This window comes from Desmodus rotundus, chromosome 8, assembly GCF_022682495.2.
Source record: "Desmodus rotundus isolate HL8 chromosome 8, HLdesRot8A.1, whole genome shotgun sequence".
NCBI lineage: Eukaryota > Metazoa > Chordata > Mammalia > Chiroptera > Phyllostomidae > Desmodus > Desmodus rotundus.
Genome location: NC_071394.1, coordinates 66,788,610 through 66,803,102, shown reverse-complemented (window position 1 = coordinate 66,803,102; position 14,493 = coordinate 66,788,610). Strand labels below are relative to the sequence as shown.

Below are 14,493 nucleotides of genomic sequence, written 5' to 3'. Positions count from 1 at the left end.
TGGCTGTTCTGTGTATTGCTGTGCAGATGTGTGGGGGTCTGCGCGCGCAGATGTGTGGGCACGTACGTGTGTGTGCGCGCGAGTATGCCTAGCTGTGTGCCGTTTGTGTGCTTGCGTGTGCGTGTGCAGATACGTGTGTGCCAGAGTGGCTTCGTGTGCGCGCGCTTGCGTGCGTCCCCGCCCCGGCCTGCCGCTAGCGGACCCGGAGGGAGACAGGAAGGAGGAGTTATGTAGATTACGGATGAACGTTCTGGAGGGACGTGAGCCTCAGAGGCCCTTCCGCAGGAGCCCAGTTGGAGGCTTCGGAGCAGACTGCACGCAGGGCACACTCGCTGGCAGGACGCTAAACCTGGTCTGGCAGGGCACTGGGTGACCATGGTGACCGCAGGCAGCCGCTGACCTGACTGCGCTGCTCCAGCTACAGAGCGAGGCCCAGTCCCAGGGGCGGCGGTGACCTGCTGGCTCCTTCCCACCGGGACTTCGGAAAAGAAGCAGGAGGGAGGGAGGAGGGACGGCACAGGGAATTCTTGAGTCCACTGGAGCCCAGTCCACTATGATCCTACTCGCCCTTGGCTCTGGAAGACGCCTGGATTTCGTGCATCACACGGGGGCGATTGTTTTGCAAACCTTGCTTTGGATTTTATGTGCTGCCGTCTGCGGAACGGAGCAGTATTTCAATGTGGAGGTAAGGGAACCACGCTGGCCGTCTTCCCCCTGGCTGGGCCGCCCCAGACACGCTTGATTCTCCTGGGACCGGGCTGCCCAGAGCAGCCGGGGTCTGCACGGTGTCTTCTCCAGCCAGATCGAGTTGCGTTTCTCCGTCTCGTTGATGGATGCGTTCAAACTAGACCAAGCCCATACGCCGAGGCACAAAGGATGCTTCTTCGTGCTCGGCCGCAGCAGTGTGTCCCCCTGCCACCGTGAGAGGCCGGCCTGGGGCTCAGGGAAGCAGCTGGAGTTCAGGGTGAAATCAGGACCCAGGACTGGCTGTCTAGCATCCCTGATGCGTGGGGCATTGTTCCGGGAACCTTCCTCCCATTCCGTGCCTAACAAAGGGGGTTAAAATCAGAATCTGGAAGGCGAGGGGAGTGGGGGTTGGGGGAGCGATACTTGCTGTGTTTGATCTCACGCTGCTTTGTGACCCAGCACTTGACCAGTCTTTTTCTCATTTAGGCCTAAGTTAATGCAAGGGAACAGGAGCTGGCGACACAAAGTACGTAGAATCAGCTCTTGTTAAGTGTCCTCCTCCCGTCCCCCTCATCGAATATCAAGGTGGCCCAATGTAATAATTCTGAGGTGTGTTTTTGATTTGATTTCACACTATCGTGGCAAAACGGGGAGGTTTTAGACTGTCACTGGCTTTGCTTTGATAGCTTTGGAAACAGACACAAAGTGGAAGGGAACTTAGGGGTAAGGACTTGACAGACCTCTGCAGAAGTGGCCCTGCTGTCATCAACTCTGCACCAAAGCTAGTGAAGAGCCTGTGTCCATTTGGGCTCTGACCTAGGGTTATCACACACCATGGAGAAGGCAGGAAGAGGGTCTTGTAAAAAAAAAAAAAATACTCCTTTTCGTTAGGTCTCTGTCTTCTGACATCTCAAAAAAATTAGGAGTAAGTCTGAAGAATCATTGATTTTTTTTTTATCTTGAATTGTTGATCCTTCAAAGCTCATTGTCATTGTGTTGGGAGTGTGTTTGCAAAATTGCAGAACCTGTTGCAATATGTGAACAGGCTTCCCTTCATGGAACATATTTACATACGAAGTGTGCCTAAGTGCCATGTGAAAGGGCACATGGTGATATCACTTCTCTGTGTTTACAGAAATAATTGCCAAGGTTCCATGTCATAAGTATGGGTTAGTAGAGGAACAAAGTATTTGAAAAAGTAACAGCCATTATGGATTGACTTAAAGAAATTAACAGATGTTAAGAATGATTATATTATGCAAAAACCCCAGTTTGAAAACCAAAGTTGTTTAACGCTTTGAAAAATGCCACTTTATTTTTCTGGATATCAAGAGAGATGGAAAGGGGATGAATGTCCACATGGTTCTTGATAGCAAATTTGAACTAGTGGAATTACATTGCATGGCTCAGATGGATGTTTGTGTCCTATACTTAAGTCAAGAGATAATGTAATGTTGAAATGAAGATGTAATTAGTTCATACACTGCAGGATGAAAGTGGCAGGCTGTCATTTACGGTGTTATAAACAGACAGTGCTGGTGGTGATGGGCACAGGTGGTGGGCACAAGGAAGTGCTAGGTTTTGTCTTTCTTGCTGTGGCCTGGGAAGCCTGCTTGCTTGGAAATGGCTTATTTTTTTTGCAGACATTCTTGGGGTAGCATCAATGTTTTGGGGCTAAACATACATTTGATTGTATGCCTTCATAGTTAGAGTCACTTAATTCAATCAGATATTATTATGCAAGAAAAAGTTACGATTTTACCCTCAAATTTTTAACTTTTATAGTGTCCTTTTTTAAAGATATATGTGAAAAATGGTTTGTGGAAAATTAGCTTTTTCCCATTTTTAGAGCATTTAAGTTATTTCACCCATATTTATTATACAATACAAAGATCATGAAAGATGAGGCATGTGTCATATGACACCTTAAAAAGCTTTTCTAATGGAGATTTTGTAATGATTTAGAGTAGATTATGTTTCATTGTATTTTTCTTAAGCAGTTTTCTTTAAAGCACATGAGCATATCCTTATTTGGGTTAATATATTTCCTGGTATATAATGACAGCCTCTCTTTTTTCCAATTGTAAGTGTAGCTTTTGGTTAATTCACTATACTGTAAAGAATGTGTGATGACAGAATATTCTCTGACATGAATTTCTGACCAATTCACTTTTATTAGATGCTTCTTTTTGGTAGGAAACTCTAATTGGAAACATAGGCCATTACATTTTTCTTCAGAAAAAGCACTTAGATTGTATTTCTTGATCTTGATTGCAAGGCCTACACTGGCAGTGCTTCATTTGATTGATTGTCAAGGACAGTCTTAAAATAATAAACAGTTATGGTAACAATCATGCATGAAGCTCATATGATCATACTTTTTTTGTAGCAAGTATGCTAAGTTGTTATAGTTGGAAGGCAGCTCTGAGATATGCTTTTCCTGCTGACCACAAAGATTACAATGCTTTATTTCTCACCCAACTTCACAATTGGTGGGACCTCTATCCTTTTTATCTAATTTAAGATTTAAAAACCTGTTCTCCTGGAGGTCAGGAGTTGGGTAGAAATATTCATGTTAACCTTTTCTTGTCTAAATTTTAAAAGTACAAATGTTCAGAGTTGTCCAGAAGATATTTTTAATATGCGGATGAAAACCTGTTACAAAGAGAGAGTGAATTTTGTTATTTTGTTTGTTTTTGTTTTTAAGAAACAAAAGGAATTGCACAGCTGAGGAAGGGTCAGATTCTGCAGGAGATGCAGTTCGCCCCTATCTCACGTATTGCAGGCAGGCCCTTGTGAATGCCATATTTTCAGTGCAATTTCAGTGTTTAAAGGGTTTTGTATGTCAAGGAGTGGGCCTTCCACGTGTAAGAATTAGCAGGTGCACCGGAAGACATTGTTGGTAGTGACTACATGGCAGGCTGCTGTCATTGGACAGCACTTCCATCACAGCTGGTAATTGGTTGGGGAGGATAGTGTGTTGGCAAAGAATCATGATTTAAGCTCTAAAAATCATTTTGTCTGTAGAATAATTTTCTTGTTATAATTTTTATGATCCTGGGCTGGATGGCTGGCTTGCTTTCCTTTTTTCTTTCTTGTATACTGCAAGAAACATTTTTGTGGTAAAATTTGAGACTATAGTCCATGATAGTAATAACTTTCAGCTTTAACTTTTATAGGTTGTCAAATGTTAAATAAATGAACCATGTATTTTATGGTTTTTAAAACAATAGTACACATTTCTAGTAAGAAAAATTATTTGAGTGAATTTAATGGTAAAATAAGAATATAATTCTCTGAATGATGCACTTATCAAAGCATAAGAAGATGATTACTTCTTGGACCAAAATATTAATAAAGGAAAAATGACTTTGTTGTTTTTAATTAAAGAAATAAGTGAGATTCTGGATTTTAGAATGATATTTTATGACAAGCACCGTGCCCAGCATTTTCATTTTTCTTTATATATATATCAGCCATATATATATATGGCTGATTTAGCATTTATTTACTTTGGTTCACATGAACCTACCTAAAAGGTCAGTGTTTGCTTGGAGTATATGTGTGCAGCATGTTTATTTGACAGTGAAACATTCCAGAGAGAAAAATGTATATTTTGCAGATTTTAAAATATCATATGTTGAGGCCACTTTTTTCATATTCCCTGTTTCCCCCTCGTGTCTGTGATCAACATTATTTCATTTACTTATGGAGCATGGATTCCCCAGGATTTGGTTAGCCTCCTTGAGTAAGGGACACTGTGACTATATCCCATAGTTTATGCTGGTCAATGAAAGGGCCTGTGTGAGTGATTCATAAAGGTTTCTATGTGCTGCCAGACCCCAAGCTTTTCTAGACACCCACAGTATGTGTTCAGATGCACATAGGGCTAAGGATGCTGACCAGGAGATTGGGAGGTTCCATGGTCCTCAGTTCCCAGCTTCACTTGTGTGATCCTCCTAAACCATTTGGCTGCTTAGGGCCTGGTCAGGACACCCAGATTCAGGTTATTTGTGAAGCCTGTACAGGTGAGCAGATGCCAGAGAGGCAGGTTGTCTTCTTATCCCCATGAGAAATCCATAGAGAAGAGCCGGCCAAGCTCAACCTGTCTATACAGCTGGGTTTTCTTTGTTAGTCACCTCTCCCTGTCATGGAAGGACAGAGTTGGCTTCAACAACAGTGTTTTTAAAGTTAAACAAAATTGTTTTGATTATAGAGAGAGGGAAAGGGAGGGAGAGAGAGTGGGAGAGAAACATTGATATGAGAGAGAAACATAGATTGGCTGCCTTTTGTATGTACCCCAACCAGGGACCAGACCTGCAGCCCAGGCATGTGCCCTGACTGGGAATTGAACCCTCAACCTCTCAGTTTGTGGGACAATGCCCAACCAACTGTGCCACACCAGCCTGGGCTTTTCTATCTCCCCTCTCCTCCCTTCCCCTCCCCTCTCCTCTTCTCCCTTCTTCTCCTCTTGTCTCCCCTTTTCTTTTCTTTTCTTTTCCTTCTTTTGCCCTTCCTTCCTTTTTTTTTTTTTTTTGTTCTTTTTTTATGTCTGGAGTCAGGTTGAAGGCAACAGATCTAAAGTTTCTATTTTTCCTTATTCATGCTATATTAGGGTTATAAACTAGAAAATTTTAATGCACTCGTTCAGTGGTATAGTTCTTTTCTCTGAAGTTGGCTTAATGAATTACTTTATGCAAATTTATTTCACTGCCTACTTTATGTGTACTGTTCAGAATAATTGGTAAATAACCAACTGCAATTATTTGGGGACCAAAAAAGAACCATTGAGCATTTTAATCAATTGGTTAAATTTACTCAATGTCAGAAGAGAAATATTTTTTCATGATCCTTCAGGAACTTTCTGATCCTTCAGCATGTATTTCAAACTGAGAAAGTCATTTTTTAATGTTACTTTCCATCATGATTTATTTTAAATATCAGTGAATGCAATTATATCCATTACATTTCTTATTGTGGAGTGGTGTAGGGATTAAGAACACCAGAATGCCTGAATTTTAATCTCAGCCTTTCACTTTACAAGTAAACTATTAAGTTAACAACAAACAAGTTAATTAATCTATGTAAGCCCTATTCTGCACATCTATAAATTGAGGATCCTAACAGTCATAAAGCTGTTTTGATGATTAAATGATTATGTGTATATCACATTAGATAGATGGATGGGTGGATAGATAGATGCATAGAGAGATACATAGATAGATACAAATAAAAATGACTAGATATTTACAGATAAGAACATACATTTTCATAGTTAAAATCTCAATACTTTTTAATTTTTAAATTATTATTATTTTTAAATATGTTTTAACCCTCACCTGAGGATATGTTTATTGATTTTAGAGAGAGAGGGAGAGAGAGACACAGACAGACAGACAGACATCAGTGTGAGAAACATTGATTGGTTGCCTCTTGTACATGCCCCAACCAATGATCTAACCTATAACCTTTTGGTGTATGGGAAGATGCTCCAACCAACAGAGCCACCACACCAGAACAAGATGTCATTAACATTAGTAAAAAATAAATGCTGATTTAAAAGTAACTGGCATGGTAGCATCTAATTACGTAAAAGTTAGGACATACCAGCTGGTCTAAGAAGATTTTCTTTTAATGCCTTTTTTATTTTTGAAAAGTGTAATATACTGAAAGTCAACCAAGCCAACACCAGTACATTTTCTTCCCATGGGTTTTTTCTTAGACAGTTTAGTTCAGCAATGTGATTTTCACATTTCGTCTTGTCATCTGTTACTATCATAGAATGTCAAATTCAGCTCACACCTTCTTTTGCAAGACTGAGCTTGTTGAAATCTGTTCATCTTTCCTAATACCATGAAAGATAAATAGGCCTTTATGATTTGATGGCCTGCTTCTTTTCATTGGCTTGAGGCTTACCTGCTTCTTACCCACAGAGTAGGATTCCATATATAACTTAAGCCAGCTCTGGGTTATACCCCAAATTCAGAGCATAAAAGTCTTTCTATTTTCAATTGATAGAAGAAAGAGAGGGATGGGCAAAAAAGATATTAAAGATTTTTTCTGCAATGACAATGAATTATTTTGAAAAAGCAGTGCTCTTGTCCATGTACCATTGGGAATAGAAGATAACTGGCAGTGTAGCGTGATGATCCCAGGGTACAGGACAAGACAAGGGGGCTTTAACCTCAGTTCTGCAGTAACATAGCTTTGATCTTGGATAAGTCATTTCTTCACTGCTTTTACCTGCAAAAATAAGAATTCAACTAAACTGTCATGAGAGCCATTTCTAATTTTGAAATTCTATTCTATTTAGCCTCTAGGCTTTAATTTATATAGTGAAAAGGAGAAAATACACCCATTTATCTTGTAATTTTTCTAATCCTCACCCGAGGATATGTTTATTGGTTTATAGAGAGAGAGCAAGGGAGGGCAGGAGGTAGAGGGGAGAGAGATATGGATAGATAGATAGATAGAAAGAAATCGATATGAGAAAGAAACATTAATTGGTTGCCTCCTGTATATGTCCCACACAGAGTTTGACCCCTCAACCTAAGTGTGTGCCCTGACTGGGAATCAAACCCACAAACTTTTGGTGTATGGGACTGTGCTTCAACCAGCTCAGCCACCTGGGCAGGGGTACCCTATAAATTTTGAGGCAACTGGATCACAAAGGTGGAGTGTTCATTTTTTTTCTGAAATGTACGTAATGAAATACAAAATGTGTGGCTTCCAGCTAAGGTTAGTCATCATCATCTTTAGTGACACAGGGTGCTCCATTTTGGAAATAATGCTAGCCTTCTGATAGTCAAAACATTGACAGCAAATTATATGTAACTTTAAAATCAATTTTTTTCCAAAGTAGGAAACTAAAAATTTGATTTTTTTGAAAAATATATATCATTTACAAGTGGAACTTCAATCATAAAAAAGCAAGTTGGAATAAGACCAAAACCTGATTTGGGGGGGGCGGTGTGAGGAGGGTTTTGAAATTTAAATCCAAATATCTATCTATTTATCTATTTATCATTGAAAATATAGACATAGTTTATAGTGAGATGAAGTGCTTATACTGCATGTCCTTTTTGCCCATGTAGAAAATAATTTTGGCACATGGCTCTTTGAGGGTTATTTCTGTTCTTTACAATACATTTGACTTTGAATGTAAAAAATCAGATTTCATGTGTTTATAAAATATGCAGCTGATGTGAACAGCAAAAATATTTCATGCTACAAGGATAAAATACTAAGTAACAATATGTGTGACACTTAATCTTTTTTGCCTTCTTTTTGTTTTTGGGGGGAGAGTTATAGATTTTGCGGTTATTCATGAAACCATATGTGATGGTTGCTCCCTTTCATTTAGGGCTCTGAAAGGATGTTCTTTGCTCATATCTCACCATGACCATTTGGCATGGGCATCCTGGGGTCTGGATCTGTGGACTGTCTTCATGAGCCACATACCAGGAACTAAGCCAAGAAAGTCAGAGTGATGCTGCCTTCCATTAAGTGACTTGAGGTGTAGTATATAAAGGGAGGTTAGGGGGCACTGTTGATTTGTTCACTGTCGCTGGTATAGTGGAAGGACCTGGTTTTGTATCAAGGAGACTGGGGGCAATCAGTGTCTTCAAGGAAATCAGTGAACGCATAGTTTATGATTTAAGATGTGAGCTGGTTTTTTTTCAGAGCCACTTGATAGCAGTGATTGCATGTTTTGATGAACTGAGAGGAAATTAACCCTTTTGGGGGAGGGTGGGAGCTCTGGGTGTGATAGTACGACAAAAACTCACTGAGGACTGCTCGCCATGTGCCTCACTTTAGATGTGGAATAGGTCAGCAACTATACATTATAGTGACCAGAGTGATTCTTTTATACTTATTTTAGCTAAAACAACTGATAAAATAATTGTAGTCTTATAACTTATTAAAGGTAGGATAAATTTAATTTGATCATGCCTCTTAGACTACGTGAGCAAACATCCCATTTTCAATGCTTTTGAGACTAAAGTTATTTTATTTCTTCATGTTTACCATAAAACCTTATTGCATAAATATTTTCAGCAAAAGCAAATTTTAAAATATAGGTTTTACCCATTTCTCTTTTTAGAAATATGTAAGGGATGAGCCACAGACATCTGAAACAGTACTTTTTTCTTTAATGGGAACCTTGCAGATTATTATATGACTCTGATGGAGGGCAGCAGGATAAGAAAAAGCCATCACTAATGCATTGGGGATTGCCAAAATTAAGATATCGTTATCCACTTACTAGTGTCATTCAGATTTTTAGTGTTTTTAATCTAGTCAGTTAACTGAAATACAGATAAGTGATGTATGCCATGTTCCTGCAGATACAGATTCTTAGGAGTGATGGTCCTTTGAGTGATGTATTCAGGTGATCAAGCAAACCCAAATGACCTCATCAGGGAATGGGACTTCACATTGGTTTACTTGTGTTTCAGTAAAAGGGAAAGCACTGCCCCTTTTATAAGGAAGCTGGGTACTTTGTTGAACTTAATCTAATGTTCCTCAATTGCATGCACTTGAAGTGATGTCAGTTTCATGCTGCTGGCGTTCAGAGCCCAAACCATGTCACTGGGGGCACTTTTTCCAAGGGAACTTCCCACAGTTGAATTCATACCATGTGTTAATAGTTTCCCATTGCTTGTAGGGATTGGAGACTTGGATCTGAGTTAGGGTCTGATGTCCGTGCATTCATCCCGTCTTCAGTGTTGTCCCACAGCCTCTACTTGTGGTCCTCCCTGCTTCTTCCTTTGGAGTCTGGAGGGACTTCATGTTTCAGTTCTATCACAGACACCAGGCTTGGAAAGTGGGGGGCAGTTCATGAGAAGCCACATTTCCAGCCCCTCTTTCATTGTGACTAAAGTAGAATAGACTCAGATTACTTCCAGAACCCAATGTGTGCACAATGATTTGATTGAAATTGAGAACAAACTTACAAAAATCCTTCTTGGATTCAGATAACACTCGTGTGGAGGGCTGAGTACTTTAATTTTGCTGAGTACTTTAACTGTAACTTAATTCATAAAATTCAGTCAACCTCTGCCTGAGGATGGATTGACATGGAACACTGGCTTCATGGGTGATTCAGTCACATTACCTGAGCAGCCTCTGCCTGCTTTTGACCAATCATAAGTGGATTTGTGACACTTATGACTTGCCTGGGGCATGGGTTTGTAATGCCAGCACATGGCAGTGACAAGCCATCTCTTTAAGTCAGGCTAGGGTATGTCATTCCTGATGATATCTGGTGTACAGAAACAATGATACACTGGTTTCATTGCCTAAATTAGACAGGTTCAAAATAACTTGGAAAATGGGAATGCTTGGTATTGACCTTGACCACCTTTTTTATTGATAATAGAGACAGTGTTAATTAACAGTGTTGTCATTTTCCTTGTGCACGATTTGTTCATATATAACTCATTTACAGGTCATTGCAGTCTGTAAGTTAGCCTTTTTGTTTCAGTCTCACAAATGAGGACCCTGAAGCATAGAGAGGTTAGGAGTTGCCAAGGCCTTTGCGGAGCAGTCCAGCATTAGCCTCAGGCAGTCTGAACAGCACCAGCTTTCACCCAGGAGTCCAGTTGAGAATTAACATCCAGGTTCCAAAAGAACAGTGAGATCCAGCTCCATCACTGTCTTTTTAGTGTACATGAAAAAGAGCTATCCCTGTGCACAATGAAAGTGCTGGTCTATACAGCACAGTCTTGCCTGGTAACAACTAAGTAGGCCACTGTGGGTTTGGGTTGTTGATTCTACATCGATTTTGTGCTGACTGAGATAGTTTTATGATGTTTTACTTATTAGAAAATTGGCAACTTAGGTTAAATTACATATGCTAGTAAATATGGCATAATCTTAGATTGCGTATAATATTAAAATAATCATAATATCACATTCCTTAACTATTTGTCATGTTACAGTTGATGACTAAATGTGATTTTCAAAGGTTTTAGGAAGTCTTGATTACAATCCCATATGAAAGGAGCAGAACATTGTAGAAAATTGAAAGGAACACATGGGGTCAGATCTGTGGCTGCTGGGGAAGCATTTGCATGTCCTGTCGGTGCTGGACTTGTATATTTTCATACGTCACATTGATGGCATAGAAACTCCAAGAATATGTACTTTATTATTGCTAATATATTTCTTTAATTGTAATATAAAAGAGAACTTTCTCAGGGACAGCTCAATCCAGAGATGGATTAGGTGAGGCCCCTCACTGTTTGACCTTGTGGAGCAAATGGCAACTTCAAGTTGGTTGTTGACAAGAGGATGTAAAAACATTTTTAGTCCCTAGGGTCTTTGCTGTGACAGTTTTCAGGACTCTCTTAGTTCACTCATTAGCTTTTGAAAGGGGGACTGTTTATAAATCAATTTACAAAGGTGAGAATTCAGCTTATTTTATGACATTTCTTTCTGTTAAATATCCATTTGGCTATCTCCCACTTCCTCTAGAGGCAGTTATCATAAAGTCTGTGTGTGAGAGCTTTGGAAGAAATGCTTACAAGTCTTAGCTATAACACCACACTTTAGTAAACGTGACTGAACCAAGTTATTGACCAAGTGCCAGCATTTTCTCAGTGTCTACAGACAATCTTAACAACCCTTAATAACTCAAGGGTTGTTAAGATCAAAGAGGTCAAAGATCATGGGCCAAGATAAGTAACCAACTCATGGTTTACCCTCCTCCCTGAAATAACAATAACAACAACAACAACAACAAAAATTGAAACAAGTCACTGGACTTGTAAAAAATTTACAAGTCACTGGGTGTCAGGTGATGAACAGTGGTCATCCCTGAGGGATGGGAAACAAACGAGGAGAGCCCTGTGGTTGTCTCAGTTTATCTTGAGAGAATTTCCACACAATAGTACTGGGAGTACAAGTTAAGTGGGACAGACTCCCTGAGTTAAGGAGATGGAGCTGGGAGGATGGGGAGACCATGGTGGTGAGAATTTTACATGTTGGCATAAGCGAGGACAGAGCTGACCTGAGCCAGTTCACTGCACATCTAGAGGGAGGTCCCCTTGAGCACTCATTTGAGAACTGATCTGTTCATTCCTGTGAAGTAATGGCTGGGGGGCTGGATAAAGAGTCATTCCAAAGGATCAGAGGGGACGGGACAATACTTGGTGTTCACACGGGGCTGGGATAGTGCCCATTCCATCACCCAGACTGGGGGGCTTTGTCTTTTCCGGGGAACAGGTAGAGTCATTTTCCCCAGCAGTGGAAAAATGCTCTGGACTGGAAAATGCTCCAAGCCTGCTTAAAAAGTCTTAGAAGCAGGGCATGAAAGGATCAGACTCTAAGGTACTTAGTTACTTCCCAGAACAAAGCTCAATAGGATGAACAGAAATACAGAGATATCCAGCACCTAGCAAGTTAAAATTCACAATGTCTTGTATGCAATTAATAAAAATCACCATGCATACAAAGAAGCAGAGAAACACAACTGAGGAGGAAAAATGTCAGTCTGTCCAAACTGAACCAGAATTGGCAGAGGTGTGAGTTTTAGCAGAAAAGAATGTTGACAGTGATTATATCTGTATTCTTTGTTCAAAAAATTGAGAAATGGGATATATTGAAAAGGATTCTAATTGAACTTTTAGACATCAAAACCACAGTATGTGAGATTAAAGATGGACTTGAAATTGATGTTACAGAAGGAAAAAAGATAGTAAACTTGAAGTTAGCAGTACAAGTTATTCAGAGTGAAACAGCGGGAAGAGGATATTAAAAAAACAAACAGAACATCAGTGATACATGGGACAGCTTCACTTGGCCTGCTATATGTGTAAGTGGAGTCCCTGCAAGGTGAGAAACAGAGTATTTGAAGATATAATGAGCAAAGGTTGTCTGAATTAGGTCAAAAATATATAAACTCATGTATCCAAGAAAATCAGTGACCCTCAAGCACAAAACATGTGAAGAAAATGATAGCATAATTAAATTGCTCAGGTGATTGACAAGGAGAAAATATTAAAAAACAGAGAGAAAAAGAGATACTTACATACAGAGGAATAAAAAAAATGACAGATTTTTTGTCAGAAATAATACAAACAAGAAGATGCTGTATGAACGTCTTGAAAATACCAAAAGTAGATAAAAACTGTCAAGTTGGAATTTTATACTCAGTGAAAGTATCTTTAAAAAATGAAGGCAGAGAACCAAGATGGCGGCATAGGTAGACACACTGTGCCTCCTCCCACAACCAGAACTGACAGAAAATTGAACAGCAAGGAAGTCCGACACCAAGGAAATAAAAAATAAACGTTCATCCAGAAGGGTAGGAGGGGCGGAGATGGGCAGCCAGGGTGGAGAGGACTCTCGTTGCCATGGCGGGACTGAGAGTGGCGGAGTGTGGGACCAACAGGGCAGGCAGTCTGACCAATAGCAGACCCTGTGGCCCCACATTCCTGCAGATAAACCAAGAGGGCCGAACTCAGAGTGGCAGAGAATGGGGCAGGCAGAGTGGCGGGTAGCACCCCGCGGCCCCACATTCGTCCACAGATAAGCCAGACAAATGGCAGGGAGCAAAGCAGACTGAGCAACCCAGGACTCCAGCGCGGGGAGATAAAGCCTCAAACCTCTGATTGAAAACGCCTGTGGGGGTTGGGGCAGCAGCAGGAGAGACTCCCAGCCTCACAGAAGAGGTGGTTGGAGAGACCCACAGGGGCCTAGGGCGTGCACAAACACACCCACTCGGGAACCAGCACCAGAGGGGCCCTGTTTGATTGTGGGTAGCGGAGTGGAAGACTGAGATCCTGTGGAGTGGGCGCCATTTCTCCCTCTCGGCCCCTCCCCCATGTACAGCGTCACAACACAGTGACCAGCATTATCCTGCCCCAGGGAACACCTAAGGCTCCGCCCCTTAAAGTAACAGACTCTCCAAGACAAAAAAAAAAAAAAAAAAAAAAAAATGGCCCAAATGACAGAACACTTCAAAGCTCCAGAAAAAATACAACTAAGCGAGGAAGAGATAGCCAACCTATTGGATGCACAGTTCAAAGCACTGGTTATGAAGACGCTCACAGAATTGGTTGAGTTTGTTCAAAAACCAGATGAAAAAATGAAGCCTATGCTAAGAGAAACAAAGGAAAATGTACAGGGAACCAATAGGGATGCGAAGGAAACTGGGACTCAAATCATCGGTGTGGACCAGAAGGAAGGAAGAAACATCCAACCAGAAAACAATGAAGAAACAAGAATTCGGAAAAATGAGGAGAGGCTTAGGAACCTCCAGGACATCTTGAAACGTTCTAACATCCGAATTATAGGGGTGCCAGAAGGAGAAGAGGTAGAACAAAACATTGAAAACTTATTTGAACAAATAATGAAGGAGAACCTCCCTCATCTGGCAATGGAAATAGACTTCCAGGAAGTCCAGGAAGCTCAGAGAGTCCCAAAGAAGCTGGACCCAAGGAGGAACACACCAAGGCACATCATAATTCCATTCCCCAAGATGAAACAGAAGGATAGAATCTTAGAAGCAGCAAGAGAAAAGGAGACAATTACCTACAAAGGAGTTCGACTGTCAGCTGATTTCTCCAAAGAGACCTTACAGGCAAGAAAGGGCTGGCAAGAAGTATTCCAAGTCATGAAAGGCAAGGACCTACATCCAAGATTACTGTATCCAGCAAAGCTATCATTTAGAATGGAAGGGAAGATAAAGTGCTTCTCAGATAAGGTCAAGTTAAAGGAGTTCATCATCACCAAACCCTTACTATATGAACCCTTAGGGACTTACCTAAGAAAAAGAAGATCAAAAATATGCACAGTAAA

General features: G+C 40.7%; 1 protein-coding gene across 1 annotated transcript in view; it reads left to right on the top strand.

Moving 5' to 3' along the window:
• The first annotated feature begins 272 nt into the window (after positions 1-272).
• MMP16 (matrix metallopeptidase 16) overlaps positions 273-14,493 on the top strand; it is a 300,904-nt gene continuing 286,683 nt past the window's right edge. The window contains exon 1 of the mRNA XM_024566530.3: positions 273-685. Within this exon, the coding sequence (XP_024422298.1) occupies positions 554-685 (132 nt within the window). The 5' untranslated portion in view covers positions 273-553. The remainder of the gene's footprint in view (positions 686-14,493) is intronic.